The 17585-nt window shown below is 38.2% G+C and overlaps 1 protein-coding gene across 16 annotated transcripts in view; it reads right to left on the reverse strand.

Moving 5' to 3' along the window:
* Window positions 1-17585, reverse strand: part of ARHGAP12 (Rho GTPase activating protein 12) — a 118219-nt gene that overhangs the window by 27416 nt on the left and 73218 nt on the right. For 7 of the 16 annotated variants that reach the window (XM_027559802.1, XM_027559790.1, XM_027559788.1 and 4 more), the window contains 4 exons: window positions 12217-12342; window positions 9220-9294; window positions 8851-8865; window positions 1485-1546 (listed from right to left, as the gene is read on the reverse strand). In XM_027559802.1, the coding sequence (XP_027415603.1) occupies window positions 1485-1546; window positions 8851-8865; window positions 9220-9294; window positions 12217-12342 (278 nt within the window). The remainder of the gene's footprint in view (window positions 1-1484; window positions 1547-8850; window positions 8866-9219; window positions 9295-12216; window positions 12343-17585) is intronic. The other 9 variants (XM_027559804.1, XM_027559805.1, XM_027559793.1 and 6 more) reach the window with 2 other exon arrangements.

Consider the following 17585-nt stretch of genomic DNA (forward strand, 5'->3'; position numbering starts at 1 on the left):
AACAACCTGGACTTCCCCAGTGGCGCAATGGATAAAAATCTGCCTGCCAATGCAAAGGACACAGGTTAGATCCCTGGCCTGGGAAGATTCCACAGCAGTGGGGCAACTAAGCTCACGCACCGCAGCTACTGAGCCTGTGCTCCACAACACGAGAACCACTGCCATCAGAAGCGCGTTCACTGTAGCCAGAGTAGTGCCCTCTTGCTGCAGCTGGAGAAAGCCTCCACAGCAACAAAGAGCCAGCGCAGCCAAAATGAATTAATTAGTTAAAAAAAAACCCAACAATCCAAGAGAAAAAAAGTCAGAGTATAAACTGATAATTCAACAACAACAACAAAGAAATACATACGGTTTGTGACACTCTACCCCACTAAAAGAAACGCAAATAAAAATACAATTTCTCTCTAACCTCCAGTAGCAAAGATCAAAGAGTCTGACAACATAATGAACTGACAAAGGTGCAGAGAAAACCCAGGCTCCTGGAAGTTGGGACTGACTGAGGACCTTGAGGTATAATCTGGAATTGTATCAATGGGACCACTACATATGGCTTAGCAACTCCACTTCTATAAAATTTATTCTACAGGCATATCTACATACTCACAAAATGAGCTGTGCAAGACACGGAGTGTAATACTGTTTGTAATAGCAAAAGATGTAAAAGTCCTAAATGTCTACCAATAGACAGGCATATACTTGCAAAGAACAATTAAATAAACTATGATACAGCCATATAACTATAGGCTTCCCAGGTGGCTCTGGGGAAAGAAAGAATCTGCCTGCCAATGCAGGAGTTCCATCCGTGGGGCGGGCAACCCAATCCAGTATTCTTGCCTGACAAATCCATGGACAGAGGAGCCTGGCAGGCTACAGTCCACAGGGTCACAAAAGAGTCAGACACGACTGAGCAACATCATCAACATGCAGCAGTTAAAATCAACGTGCCAATTGTACATGCAATGAAACAGAACCATCTCCAAGATAAACTGTTAAAAGATTGTTAAAAGTAACCTATGTGTGTTTGTGTGTGTGTGTGGGGGGGGGTGTGTGTGTGTGTGTATGTGTATATATATATATATATATTCATTCTATCTCTGGTGGAAAACAGTCCATCTCACTAGACCTAACTGGTTGTCTCTGGGGAGGGAACTGATGGCTGGTAACTGGATTTGACTCTTCTGTATACCTTTGTGTTTTGCCATGTGCATTCATTACTTATTGAAAAGAATTTTAATAAAGCTAATGGTTGCTCTGAATCGCCTGCCTTATCATTTCTGAATTTAACCTTACCCTAAGAAATGTGTCAAGATAAAGAAAATTTTTGCTACACTTCCTAACAATCTTTTATATATATATATATATATATAGTATTAGAAAATACATCTGAAATGCTTTGAAACTGTTAATCACTTCTACTAGAATATAATTTATATAGTTTTTATTTATATCAGATAAAAAATATCATTAATGATTTGTGTACTTACCGAACCTTTTTTCCATTTTCAGTAATTTTTGTTACATTTAATAATCCATATTTCTCTTGACCCTATGGTATGGAACAGAGGTATTACTGTTTATACATCATTCATATAGGCAATGAGGTCTAAATTCTTACATACAACTGAATCAAAATGATCTGGTACTCTAATATTAGCTTAAAAGAAAAGATTAGTCAGTAGTAATATGTTTAGTTGTATAATATGTTAAAAATACAATTTTCTAATACTTCTGTAAAGTTATTTTCAGTTAAAAAAATTATTTTCAGTTATTTTTATAATTAAGCACTTGGTCTTCTCAAGTAACAGCAGCCATAAGGTAAAGTCAAACTAGATTTCCATATGAATGCTACAAGTCAGCACTGGAAAAGTGATTTATGACTTTCTGTTCAAAGCAAGGGATACAATGCTATAAGGATAAATATCACAAGAAAAGGAATTATTTATTCTGTTGTCACTGTACAACATTATAGTCTGAAAATTATTTAAGATACCCACTTTGTCAGAATATAAAAATAACCAGGTGGAACAAATGCAGTGACTGTATTTAATAAAGTAACTGGTACTCTGCATAGAATTGGCCTTAATGTGGCATAAAGAATTCACTACATGCTCCATTAAACATATGATCACATGGTGAACTGGGCTCTAGACTAACTACACCTTTTAGTCAGTGGATGTAAAACCCAGTTACACAGCTTTACCATCACACCCTAGGAAGGCAAAAGCCGCTGTGCTCAAGTTAAATATCATCTTAACATCCTTCCAGGTGGGACTGAAGAAGGGCTTCTCACTGCTCTCGCCTCCTATATTCAAATCAATTTAATCAAAATGAGTTGATGCCTATAGCAATCATCAGCATTAATGAGCACTGTACACACAGGACAAAGCAGTCAATTTTATTTCAACTGAAACATACATACGATATACACACACAGGGAAAAAAGACTCCCAATTCAGAATTTACTTCTAACTATTTGACTCATACCTCAGCTATGTTCTCAATGTACTTTAATTAGGAAAAACAACCAAATTTTTCTTGTACAGGAGATAAATATTGAGTATTTTCTCACTAATGTCTAAAAGATAATATTTCCCTGGTCTGATAAGAAAAAGTCACATCTATAGACAAAGCTGACTAACTGTTCTATTAATCACTTTTGTACACTGGGAACTTGGGAAATATCCACACTACTGAAATTTTTTTCACAAAGCTTAAGGTTGGCTCTCCTTAGATATGCCAAGTCTGATTCTTTTTGTAAGAACTCTCTATTGCCTCTCAATAAAAACATCAATTACACAGTTAAAAGCATGCACAGGACATTAAGAACATTCCCTATTTCAGAATGCAGAGAAGGGGGGAAAAAAAACTTTCAATGATCCAGAAACTAAGTAACATTAATCTGAAAGGATGGGCCCTGGTTGTGTAAGCACAGGAGCAGGAATAAGCCTACTAAAAACGCCAAAGCTGGAACAGTGTGGGTGAACAAGCAGAGACACGACGGAAATGCCAGCATCAAAACAGGAAGAGAAACGGAAGGGACAGCAGCAGTGACAGATGGCCAGAGCCTAAGGGATGAAAAAACACTCTGGATCAGGGATTCTTACCTGAGCTGTGAATGGACCGATACTGCACAAAACCGTGCCTGTGCAGACATCGTTCAAGGGCAGGGCCCAGAGTACCCAGGAAATTCTCACAGGGACCAAGACCCAAGCACTAACGCTCTAAGGAGCAAGCACTCAACGTGAACGTAAGAACAAAATCTGCCACATTCAAAGCATACAGGTGCAAAGCAATGACCACACCAACGAGAAGTGCAGTGAGAAAGGCACCCCTAACTCCCCCTGTGAGGAAGGAAGGGGGTCAGAGCAGCTTGCTAGAGACTGAGGACCAGGAGGAGCTAGATGGAAACACAGCGGGTGGAGATGACAAACCGGTGAGGCCAGAGAGGCCAAAGGAGCATCAGCTGCAAGAGCTGTAAGTTCTCTCCACGTACTGAGGTGGAGAAGTAGCAAGAAACAAAGGCAGTGGAGAGAATGAAGCAGACGCAGGTGACAATGGACTCAAGCAGAACACTCCTAGTTACCACAAGAGACGCTCAGGCCTGGACCAGGGCAGTAAGCGAGTCAAAGTGTTAGTCGCTCAGTCGTGTCCAACTCTTTGCGACCCTGTGGACTGTAGCCCATCAGACTCCTCTGTCCATGGAATTCTCCAGGCAAGAATACTGGAGTGGGTTGCCATTCCCTTCTCCAGTGAAGGAGTGAACAGGGGCCAAATGTGAGAATTATTCAGAAGGCAGAGCTGACAGGGATGGGAAGAGGGAAGAGCTGGGAATCTCCCAAGCTCGAGCAGCTGGGTAGAGGGGGGTCCCTCAGCGTCAAGAACGCTCTTTGTTGTTGTTTTTCACTTTTTGGCAGCGACAAGCAGCATGTGGGATTTTAATTCCCCGACCAGGGACTGAATCTGTCCCTCCTGCATTGGATGCATAGGGTCTTACCACAGGACCACCAGGCATTCTCTAGAGGAGCTTTCCCAACCCCTCAAGTAGGAGCTCCTCCACCTATGACTACGGCCCCTCGTTCACCTACTGTGTTGCATTTAATGCAAAGCACTATTACATATAATTTACTCACCCTCTATCAGGCTGTATGCTGGAACTAGATCTGCTGTGCTCATCGCTGTATGACAGCGCCCAGCACAGTGGCTAGCAGCAACCTGGGGCTCAATATATATTTATTGAAGTAATTAACCCACAAAGTAGCTGTGTGGTGCGGCCAAAAAATAAAATTAAATAAAATAAAAGAGGGCATTAAGAAAAGAAATATAAGAGAAGGTCAGTGATGGAAGGTCAGTAATTAAAGAACAAAGTAGCTGTGCTATCACACTACTAAGAAATATAAGAGAGGGACTTCCCTGAGTCCAGTGGTTAAGAATTCACCTGCCAACGCAGGGCACATGGGTTACATTCCTGGTTCAGGAAGACCCCCACGTGCCACAGAGCAACAAAGAAAGATCCCGCATGCCGCAATGCAGATCCTGCATGCCACAACGCAGATCCTGCATGCCACAACAGTAGGAGCCCGTGCACCTAGAGCCTGTGCCCCAAAACAAGAGAAGCCACCACAGTGGGAAGCTGGCACACTGCAACTAGAGTAGCTCCTGCGCACTGCAACTAGAGAAAGCCTGTGCAGAGCAACAAAGACCCAGCGCAGCCAAAAACAAACAAATAACTCCTCTCTTCCACTGCAGGGGGTGTGGGTTTGATCCCTGGTCAGGAAGTTAAGATCCTGGATGCTGTGTGCTACAGCCAAAAAATAAAATTTAATAATAAAAGAAGGCATTAAAAAAAGAAATGTAAGAGAAGGTCAGTGATGGAGAAAATAAAGCTTTAGCTCTTAAACACTGAAGTTCTGCATCTGACATAAAAGTGATGAGCAGGAGGATACAGGTTTGACTATCCAGGTGTGAGCTTTGGAAAAAGGAATTTAGACAGATTTTTCATACTATTTGGTGTACTTTTCTCCACTTAGGATCAAAGTCCATCAATGTGTTTGTGTAGCTTACTAAAATAACTTCATAAAAACTTTGTTAGGTCCTCTAAAATCTGTCCATACTCACACAAATATTTCTTAGCCCTCTAAAAACTGTCCATACTCACACACAAATATTTCTTAGTCTAAATATGCTGATACTCCAAAGTTTCCAAAGGAAACTTCAAGTTGAAAATAAGCAGGAAAGTTTTACTAAGAACTAGTAAAATTGGTTAAGGTTGAACCAAAAAGACTGTAATAAGATTGTCTTAACCTAATAAGGCAAGAAAACAATCAAATATTTGTTCCGTTGAGTAATCTGGGAAAACTTCCACAGGTTCATAACCTCTTTGCAGGCTCCAGAATTTGTAACTGATTTTGCATTCATTTAGTAAACATTTCCCAATTTTGGGTAATAACTGTTAATATCAAAATCAATATCTCCCAAGAAAACTTTTATCTTCAGTTAATCATCTTATAATAATGTAATAAAAAGATTCTTTCCACACAGAGGAAGAATATAATGTCAAAAAAGAACCACTGTAATGAAACTTCCAGGACAGGTAAATCCATACAGATCTTCAAACTAGAGCTTACTGCGGGGACGGGAGAAGGGGCAGGGAAATGTACAGTGACTGCTTGATGGGTAGGGGTCTCCTGATGAAAGCGTCCTAAAACTAGGCACATATTGTAAATACACTAAAGCCACTGAATTACAAACTTTAAAATAGTTAATGACTAATTTTATGTTAAGTGAGTTTCACCTAGATTAAAAAAATGTTTAAAGAACCAGTTTTATTTAAAAAAAATTAATGTCTAAATCATGTTCAATGGAAAAAAATTAAGACAATCTATCCACTAAACACACTTGTTAAAGAACGTGTTGAAATGTCCTTTGCTCCAAAGTGGATCAAGCACTTTAATACCATTATTTGAAAACATAAGGTCAAAGCTTGTTTCCAAATTATATATTCAAAATTGTATTCACTATTTAGTAACTGAAAACTTTAAAATGCATATTCTCATAGGTACATTGGGACAAATAGAGATTAGGTCTTTAGATCAGCCTACAAAATCCTACTGAATCCATGCTCTAGTCATACTGTAGAGAAATATTATCAATTTTTTAAAAGATGTATAGACTACCTATTTCTAAAAAGGACTTCAGGTGACTATGAAAAACAATGTATTTGAAAACTGGAAAGAACAAGAAAAAAATGAACATGTTTAAAATTTGTATTAACGGATGAAATTTTAATCTGTTTTGATTAGAAGAGACGGAATGAAGACATTATATGCAAGTGAACAAAGCTTGTAAAAAAAGACCACGTATTATATGATTCTATTCATATGAAAGGACCAGAACAGGCAAATCTAGTGAGATATAAAGTAATTACTGGCTGCTTAGGGCTTGATGGAGTGTGGAGGTAGAAGGGGTCATGACAGATGAGTACTTCTTTTCAAGGTGATGAAGATATTCTAAATAAGTGTAACAATAGTTTCATGTATCTGAATATATTAATACTAACAACCACCAAACTGTACAGTTTAAATGGGTGAATGGTACAGTATGTTAGTTATATTTCAATACAGTTTTAATTAAAAAAAAAAAGAGAGAGATTTGAGAGGTAGCTGGGCAATTTGCAGAGATTTAAAGATGACACCAAGTAACTAACACTGTCAGTTTCATTTCTACATTTGTAGCTTCTTTTTTCTTACCACTAAGGCTTTATGCCAACCAGATTTTAAGTCAAAGAACTAAGAAGATATTTGCTCATATTAACTGGGTAAGAGTGGGAAAGACAGGTAAAAGACTCAGTTCAAACAGTACGAGTGGAGGACAGGGAGCAGAGGCTGAGGAAGATATTCAGGGGACAGAAGCCTCTGGGCGTGGGGGCAGTTGGAGGGTGCTGAACTGGGGGATGGGGGGAAGGACACTCTACACTTATGAGAAAACAGAATAGCCTTAGGCAGAATTAACAGAGTTGTTTTTTTTTTCCCCCCACATGCAAGCAAATAAAGAACGAAACAGAATCCTGGTGAGGTAGTTCCCTGCCACAGCCATGAGAGGGGACCCTGAGTCCAGACAGTCAGGGTGCTTGGCAAACCCTTGAGAAAGGATAACTGCCTGGGGGAAAAAGCTGCAAACAGTCCTTTGTAACCTACGTGGGACATTTATAAACTCATGTTTCTAGGATTACCTAGAAATTCCCTTTTACCAAAATATAAATAATTTATAAAAGGTCTTCTTAGAAGTTATACATTACCCATACTTTAGTTTAAAAAGGTTTTCCTTTTTCTAGATAGATGGATAAATTAAGATACTGTAGTAACAGTACCTTAGGTTCATACAATAATTCTTGACAAAACCACTAAAATCACATTTACTTTTATCTTTATTTGATGTTTACGTACCCAGGACTGTGTTAAACAATGTAAAAGAAAAAAGGAGAAAACAGCCCCTATCTATCCCTATGAGTCCCTTTGCAGTTTAAACTCTCAGCAGGGAGATGGGGGAACACAAGGTAACTTTCACTCCATGGATGCAGTCAATGACTTGCAACTCAGAGAACTGTTATGCTGAGGTTAGTGGGGGCAGGACCTACAGAGTCCTCCTCCAAGTCAGCTCAGGATTAACTGTAAGTGCAGAGAAGCCAAGGAGCAGGGTAGGCAATGAAACCTTCTGAGCAACATCAGAAGGACAGGTGGACAACATGTTAGACAAATCAAAAGACCAGACTTGCTCAGGGAAGGGAGGAAGAGCCTGTAAAAGGAAAGCACCATCTGTGAAAATCTGGGTCCCTAGGAAATCAGAAGTATCCTAATAAAGTTTATTCCTTAAAATTAAGGAAATAACAATGAAAGTTTGTTTTTTAAAAAACTTTACAAATTTTATTTCTTCATTCGGCAAAACTCCCTGGAACAGCAAAACTCTACTGCACTGAGTACTCTGGTTCTGCTCTAAGAAAGCTCTCCTTTGTCTAGTGGGGAAGACATTAACTAAGGGTTGGAAGCTCCTACAAGAAATAAGAAATGAAAAGAGTTGCTCTATTTTATGGAATCAAATAACATATACTTAAATGCTATGAAGAGGACTACAGGGAAAGTATGAAAGTGAAAATGATAGTGGCTCAGTCCTGTCCGACTTTTTGTGACCCCATGGACTGTTGCCCGCCACGCTCTGTCCATGGAATTTCCCAGGCAAGACTACTGGAATGGGTAGCCATTCCCTTCTCCAGGAGATCTTCCCGACCCAGCGATTGAACCCAGATCTCCTGCATTACAGGCAGATCCTTTACTGACCCACCAGGGAAATCCACTACAGGGAAATCTGACCAAATCTAGAGGATTAGAATAAAATTCTGAGTCTGAACCAAGCTCTAAGGAATGACCTAGAAGTTGACTGGACAAAGATATGAGGGACACGGGTTTCAGTACATGAAGGCCCTGGAGCTGAAGAGCCAGAGGGCAGTGAGAACAAGTGAGCGGGGCTGAGGACCCAGGACAGGCACAGCCTCGCAGACCTCAACACAGAGTTTAGTCCCCCTTTCTGAAAGGAAATGGAGCCACTGGAGGGGAAGAGGAGGAGCAGCAAATTGCAGGAAGACTTGGGGAGGGAGGTCCTGCAAACATTGAGGTCAAGTAGAATTTCTCCATCGTTAAGAGTGAAGAGAAGTCACCGGCGGTTTTCCAAGCTTAGGAGAAACCTCAGGTTGAGTTAGGTACTGCCAATATTACCTGGCATAGGCTGGTTGATGCATCTGACGGTTTAGAAGGGAAAAGGGCATCTAAGCTCGTTAATAAGGAGGAGGGTGCTTCTTACCTTTGGACTGTTGGCCTGAGGAAGAAAGGGTAATGTGTAAACTTGATAGTATTCTCCAGGGACTTTAACATTTATGTTCAAAAGCCAAACATAAATTCATCCCTTATAAATATGGTATACAAGTTGATCATGAAGGTACCATATTTTGCACAAAGCAGAGAATTTTTAAATCAGTAAAATTTAATTAATTTTTAATTAATTTAATTTAATTTTTAATTTAAACCTATTATCTGGTTATTTTTTGAGAGACCAATGAAATTTTATAGAAGCTCAAGAGATATTTAAACATTACACTTAAGAGAAAATTAATTTGCTGAAACTGATTGAAATAATTGGACTATATTTTCTACTTGCTGCTATCATACTAACTGTATCTTGGTGCTTTGGTGAAGAGGGAGAAGACTCATGTTCAGGATAGCAGGGTTTTGAGGCAGATGGAGATTCCTACAAAAAATAAGTAATGAAAAATGTTACTCTATTTCATATAATTGTATTTCTCCCTCTACTCATAGAAGGAGAGCTTAATAAGGGAGGCTGAGAAAAATTTTTTCCTAGTTACTTCCCTTCTATATTTAGCTATGAAACTAATATGGTACAGATGTGAAAACTACAGATGTCATAAAGTTTATAAAATATGGCATATTTTGTACCAATTACTATAAACTTAAATATCATATACAGGATTACTCAAAAGAAATGAGGCATGCTGCCTTAAAATCATGATGCTGCATCAGCTTAAATTAACCATATTTAAAATAAATAAAATCTGCACACTTGTGGATAAAAATGTTAACAGTCAACATGTTAATTTGCTCTTGGTGTGAATCCTGGTAGGATTTGGCACAGAACACTCACAGGAACTACTTGGCAACTGCCAGAATGAGAACTTGTATTTAATTAAACTGCTATTAATATTTAATATAATTTATAGCTAACCCCAGTTATTAGAAATAAACAAAGATTTTTTTTTAGTATGCAAAGAAGAAACCTCAGATTTACAGATTAATAACTCACCCGAAAAAAAAGGAATATTTTAAAATCTAAGCCTACAAGAGTATAATAGAAGGAAGCCAATAATGTGCATTCTCAAAGAAATTCTGCTTTGTCAATATTAGAATGGTATGTGATTTCTACCTCAGGTATTTGTAACACTATTCATGGAGGATAGGACCAAAGAAACATTTTATTGGTACCAACAGCCAAGTTCCATTTAAATGTTCTCTGTTCTCCTAGAAGCTTTGAATAATTTCAGGAAAAGAGAATTAGGAAAATCATATGCCAACATCTATTATTAACTTTCCGATAAAGCCAGATAATTTCTCTGGACATTCATCTTCACATCTGTATCATCTACTTTTCTATACTTATGAAACTGGATAAAATACTGGTGATGAGCCTGGGAGTTTTTATTAAATCACAATACAAAACCGTTAATTCAACATCCATTTACTTGGAAAAAAGTCTTCAGGTTCATAACCTATACAATTTGTAAATACAGAAACTAGGCAGCAGTGAAATTTTACAGGAAGAATTCCTGAAGGGACAACCTTAAAAGCAAACATCCAAGGCCTACATATAAATAGAGAAAACATTAAAATCATATCAAATATTTCTTTATAAAAAGAAATTACATTTAATGTCCAAATGACAGTTTAGCCTCATTTAAGTATTTTTTTCGACAGCTTCAGAAGTTTTGCTTTTCCACTTCTTGACTTCTCAAAGAGTGCTTAATATTAAAACAGTGTGAGAAAAAGAGGGAAGATTTGATGACCCATAAACTAGAAAATAAGTAACTGAATAAAATGAGTGGTAACTACATACCCTCACCTACTTCCTTCAAGGTTGTCTGGCAACTGAATTAGGACCTATAGCATTGTAACAACATTTGCCACACAGTATTAGGTTTCTATGATTACTTTTCAAGTTATGCAGATTTTACCCCTTGTATTAGTCCACCAGGTTGTTCTGGTATAGTCCCTCTTTTATAATCTTGAATCTTAAAAACATATATACTAGAAGATGATGATAAGTAACAGAGTTTATCTGATGAAATAATTATCTAAGATTCCCATTTATAAAGGTAGAGGGGAAAAAGCCATTTCTACAAAAATAAGTCTAGTCTCAAGAAAATCACGTTATCATATTCTGAAACAATTAGATAAAAAAGGATATGAAATAAGAACTCCACATGTTATTCTAATAATATACTGAAAATGAATCTCAAGAAAGATTACAAAGAGGTAAGAAATTTTAAGTCTACACCAGCAAAAAAAGCATCCTTTTTATTCTAGAGTTCACTGGATGATGCAATAGAGTTGGTTCAACCATAGCTTGGGCATTAGAGCATTCATCACATACAGTACAGGAGTTTTTTGTATACAATGAAGTGTAATCTGGTTCTTATAGTTAAATGAATTTTTCTATTATTAATAAAATCTCTAGGACTCTTACCTATATAGGTTAACTTAAATTCTAATATATTTCCAAGCCTTCAATAGCACAGACTCCAGAATTTCATTCCTTTAATATGCCCTCTACACTCCACCACCTAATATCCTTACAAATAGAAATTAGAAGTTCTTATTTGACTGACTGATAGAGACAATTTAAAAATGAATTTAGGACTGAAAGTATCCAAACACAGAGAAATATGCCTCAGGAGAGGGCCTCCTGCTTTCACTAACGTGCCTGCAAATGCAGGAAACCTATTAACTATGCCGAAGGAGAATCCTGTTGGTAAAATAGAGTCCCCAGTGCCAAATATTTCAGTTTTAGGGTGTTACTGCCACTCTCACTTCATCAGCACCACTTTAACATCAGTATGTCTGATGTCTATAAATCTGTAGTAAGTTCCTATTCTATCACCGGACTTGAGGTCACAAGGTAAAGATGTAACTCACAAGGAAGTTAAAAATTCTACCGCTTTTCCAATCTCATGTTTGCATCAAAATCCACTCCCTATTTCAAACAGAGAACAAGACTTCTCAGAAGCACTTTGAGCAGAGAGCTGTTAGGGAAACAGGAGGAGCAGGCTTTCAATCTTCCTGGGATGGGAAAGTTAATTAAATGTCTTTACCATTAAATCTCTTAGAAACTGAAGACAAACAATAATGATGTGTGAATTTAAAATGAGATTATGAAAAAAATCTATCACCCACCAGGCCCAAATGTTATCAGGTATACATACATCATTATGCCATAAGTCAAAAACCAGAAAACTTCAAAACCAATCCCCACTCTGGGACAAACAGATATGGCATGCAATAAAACAGTCACCACCAAGGTATGAGACTCAACAAAGAAGAAAATAAAGCATAAAGAACTTGCCCAAGTTCTCAACAGATTTATTTTCTCAGAATGTCCTACCTTGTCATTGGCGTCCAGCACAATGGTGCTATGTCTCCACTTTGACAATACTATTGGTTCTTGCAGCCGCCTGTCCAGACTCCTACTTTTAATAATTTCTCTTTGCTGCTGAGATGAAGCGTTGTACTAAAGAAAACAAATTACACCTCATAAATAATAGAAACAAAAGTGGAATCTAAACATGCTGGCTCCGAGTGACACGTGGCATCAGGCAAAGCTCACCAGGTGACACTAAAAGGAGTTCACTCATCTCTGACCAGCACCTGGCACAAGTTCACACACTTGGGTGTTGGAGAGACCGAGTTCATGTTATTTTTGGCAAAATACTTAATATCCCCAAGTCTAAATTGCATTCACTGTAAAACAGATACAACAGAAGCAGAGGGTTAAATAGCATATAAAAAGTGCTAAATGTTGCCCTGATAGGGTCTCAATAAATATTAGTTATTATGATTTGTAAAATGAGATTACCAGACTAATTAATTTTTTAAAGTTCCTTCTACTCTGAAAATCCACATGAATTCAGTTATTGGCTTATGTTTTTAAAATGATGCTTTCATACACAACAGTACGTTGCTGCTGCTGCTGCTAAGTTGCTTCAGTCATGTCTGACTCTGTGCGACCCCATAGACAGAAGCCCACCAGGGTCCCCCGTCCCTGGGATTCTCCAGGTAATAACACTGGAGTGGGTTGCCATTTCCTTCTCCAATGCATGAAAGTGAAAAGTCAAAGTGAAGTCGCTCAGTTGTGTCTGACTCTTAGCGACCCCATGGACTGCAGCCCACCAGGCTCCTCCATCCATGGGATTTTCCAGGCAAGAGTACTGGAGTGGGGTGCCATTGCCTTCTCCACACAATAGTATACTCACATTTTAAAGGGCTTTTTGTTTTTACTTTTACTTTCCATTTATAGGCCAAGTACACTACTATTTATTTCTCTGAAGTGGTAAAATGCAACCAAGTCAAACAGTAGTGACCGTACTAGTGCCAGACACCAATCGTGAATATATCAGTTGTGTACAAAGGATAAGTGCTGTGCTTAGTCGCTCAGTTACGTCCCACACTTTTCGACCCCATGGACTGTAGCCCACCAGGCTCCTCTGTCCACGGGGATTCCCCACTGCAGTGGGTCGTCATGCCCTCCTCACAAAGGATAAGTAGTAACTGCCAATAAAAAACTACATATAAAATTAAGAACACATTATTAATAAGATTCTAAGTCTTGCAATGTTTGAAATGTCAAGTAGACCACCAGGCATAAACATTTGAGAAATGTGAGGTTTAAGAGTTATGCTGTTTCATACAGGCAGTTTTAATATATTATAAATAATAAATTATAATAAAATGACAAAAGAAAATTCATCTATTTTTAAGGGATACATTCCTCTCCTGACACCAAAGTATTCCTAATACCTACTTCTCAAAAAACCCCAGTAAATCTTAAATTTTAATGACTCTTTGTAATTTCAGTGAAATTAAATTATTTTATCTTATTAAATTTCAATAATACATAATTTATACTGTTTTTATTATTTTAAAAAAACCTTCCAACATCTTTCTCCACAGTATGTCATTTCTTCCCTTTCCAAAATGAGTCCATGCAGGCCCTCCAAACTATTTCCCAAAGCTGTTACTTCATTTTTCACATCAGAATTTGCCAAAGCCAGGCAGTCACATGGGTATATGTTTTTCACTCACTGTTGCCTAACAAACAGCAATCTTAAAATCTGTTACACAAGTTCACAAAAGGATCATTTATAGAATGAACAAAGATGAAGATTAAAGGCTTCCCCCCAAAAAATTCTGTGAAATAAATTTAAGTGCAGAAACCCAGTTATTAAGTAGAGTTGTATTATCACTTCAATACAATCATTGTTAGGAACAATTAAAATGTGCAGTTGTGTGTAGCTTGTGTATGAACTTTAATGGATATCTACCCTAGCTTTTGAACTTTATAATTACCACAACTGTTTAGAAATCCTTTTAGCAGGGCAACAAAAACAATGTAAAATTAAACTGGGTAATAATCACCATTTTAAAGGTGTTGACAGTTTTACTAGGCAATCGTATGTTCATAAAAGCAAATAAAGCATAAATAAAATGTGATATAAAATCTAATGTAGACAGAAGACAAAAATAAAGTGTCACGTAATTTTAGAAAAGAAAAGTAAGACGACACCACAGTTAAAATACACACACAAACACATCTAGTTGAACAAGATGACTAAAACTTTACATTTAAAAAATCTTAAAAAACACCTCTTTTAAGAATTTTAATTGCATTTTTATTTGAATAATTTCAAACATACAAGAGAATAGCAACTATAGTAAAAACCCACCACTGAGCTCCAACATAACTAAGACAGGTAACTTTCTGATTAATAGAGAAATAAAATATGAGGGTACCCTGAGCACATTTTTTAGATTCCGTTCCTCTTCCCCTCCCCAGCAAGGGCTTCCCTGGTGGCTCAGAAAGTAAAGAATCTGCCTTGCAACGCCGGACACCTTGGATCGATGCCGGGGTCTGGAAGATCCCCTGCAGAAGGAAATGGCAACCCACTCCAGTATTCTTGCCTGGAGAATCCCAGGGACGGGGGAGCCTGGTGGGCTGCCGTCTATGGGGTCACACAGAGTCAGACACGACTGAAGTGACTTAGCAGCAGCATAACTACGTATTATTTGTGGGCTTTTAAATTTTATATAAATGGAATCATATCACACATATCAATCTTCCATTTGGTTTTTCACTCAATAATCTTTTTATTAAAAAACAACAACAACAAAAAACTAAATCCATGTTGGTGAGTTTGCAGCTCAAATTCATTTATACTTCACTTCCTCATAACACTACCTTGTATGTGGATGATAGGGGTAGAGTAGGATAATCAAATAGCTCAGAAATACCATTTGAGGAGTGTAGATAGAGAGGAACTTTAGGGGGCTCTGGAAGACCACAATACGTTAATGATCACTGAAGAAAGCAGGCTTGCTTAACCACAAAACCAAGCAGGCTTGCTTAGCGGCAAAACCCATGCAACCGAAGCCTGAGACATGCCCCCAAACAATAAAACAATGCTGGCATGAGACCCACATCCTGCCTAGTGAACTAAGTTAACGATACCTAGGACATGCTCTCTGCCTGCATAAAGAAAAGAGTGATTTATGGAAAGGTGACACTCCAAAGTGAAAGACCCTCATTGTACTGAGACCTGAAGTAATTTTTCCATAGCAGCATGACAGCCCTGGCTTGACCAGGCAGGGACAAAACTCCCCTGCCCCATCTGGAGGAGGAGCTGATGATGAAAGCATGATGTCTACTCAAGAATGAGACAGATGGTCTTTTGCCCTTCCCTACTTTTCCTTTGATTATAAAACTGCAACCCAGTAAGTTCTCAGCATTTGTCACTCTCTCACCCACCCACTTGTAAGCCCCACAAGTGTCTTACTCTAATAGTCACATCTTATCCACTACTTTGCCTCTTGCTGAATTCTTTTTGTGCTGAGATACAAAGGACCAGAGCTCTCTGGAGCCCAGTGAAACGCCACCTAGCAGTTTCACAGACAGCACAATTTAACCTTCTGAACGGTGGGGTACTGACAGCACTCCACCAGCAGAATATAATACTCTCCACTGCCTTACTTGGTACTGTTCAATTTATATGCATTTGTGTATAGAAAATAAATGTATATACTTATGTATAATGTTACTTCATTGCTTTCATTCTCCTGGTGACGTGGAAATTCTTTTCAAATACTTATTTCATGAATTTCCTTTCCTCCATATGGCTTAGTCATGTTAGGTGGTTAGAATAGGAAAAAGGAGTCCAGAATGGTGGTGGCTAAAAGACAAGGAAGAGAAAAGCCCACGAAAATAGAACAAAGGAAGGTCTGAGGACCACAGTGAGGACCTCAGGTAGAACAAACAGCACTCCTGACTAGCCCAAGTTACATAGGGCAGGCCCAGGGGGAGGAAAAACACATAAAAAGAGGAGCCAGAGGGCCCGGGGTCTCTCTCCCGCGCGCACTGTCTCTCTTTCTCTCTCTCTCCCCCTCTACTTCGCGGCTTTTGGGTCAGCATGCCCTCATGCCTGGAGGATGTATTTTCCAAATAAAACTGAGCTGTAACACGGAGCTGTAACACTGTCTGAGAACTGTGACACACCTAGGGCTTTAACGTCCGTCGCTTCAAATTTTTGTTGTGACGAGACAGAACCAAGGAAATTACACACTACCCTGACAGTCATGTATTTTGCCTACCTTCAATTAGGTTCTCTCTCTCACTAGTGTGTACATAAAGAACCAGCAAGTTCTTTATACATTTTGGTTTCTAAGCCTTTGTAAGCTTTGCAAATTGAATGTAGCTTTTCTGAGCCCAAAGCTCATCTCTTCCCCTTTGTGTATGGTATCTTTAATATTAAAAGGTGTTCTGCTGCTGGATTGTAGGTAGTCACATCTGTCCATCTTTTCCTTTATAGTTTTTCCTTACACAGTCTTATTGAAGAAATGCTTCCTACTCTGAAGTCAAAGACATTCTCTGATCCAGCATTCTATAGCCTTTAAAGTTTTGCTTATTACATTTACAACTGTCATCTACCTGGAATTAATCATTAGGTGAGAAGTCAAGATCTATGTTTATTTCATTTTCCCCCCTGGGAATAACCAATAATCTTCGAAATATTTATTGTACAGTCCATGCTTTACCCAGGGATTTGTGATGCTACATCTGAGGTTTCTATTCTATTCTGCTGGTCTATTTCTCTGCACATGTGCCTACAACTTAATCACTAAAGCAGGGACCCCACCCCTCTCCTATTCTTGAGTAGACATTCTCCCTACTCAGGAATATTTTGGTTCTTCATAGACTTTTGCTTGCAAGTAAAATTTAGCATCAATTCAAAAAACAAAAAAGGTAGAGACAGGAATAGTAAATGGAAATGCAGTGAATTTACAGATCAATGGGGACACTGTTACAATGTTAAGCATCCCAACCCAAGATCATAATGGTATATCGCATCATTTCAGGTCATCTTTTATGTCCCTCAATTCTGCTCTGAAATTTTCTTAAGATCTTACAAACTTTCTATAGGTATAATCTTAGGATTCTTCTTGGCGTTGTTGCTGCTGCTAATATAAAAAAGAACTTTATTCCTATCATATTTTCAAATTAACTTTTTACTAGAGAATTGGGTAGTTTTTAGGTTGATTTTATATCCAGCAAACTTGCTGAACTAGTAACAGTTCTAAGTTTGGCAAATCTCCTGATTTTCTAATAATAAAAGGAACAACTGCGTCTCTTAATTCTTCTTTGTTTTTTTTTAATTGTTGAATAGAAGCACTGACAGGAAAGTTATAGTCTAAGACCTAATTCTA

Source organism: Bos indicus x Bos taurus, chromosome 13, assembly GCF_003369695.1.
Source record: "Bos indicus x Bos taurus breed Angus x Brahman F1 hybrid chromosome 13, Bos_hybrid_MaternalHap_v2.0, whole genome shotgun sequence".
In the NCBI taxonomy this organism is placed as follows: domain Eukaryota; kingdom Metazoa; phylum Chordata; class Mammalia; order Artiodactyla; family Bovidae; genus Bos; species Bos indicus x Bos taurus.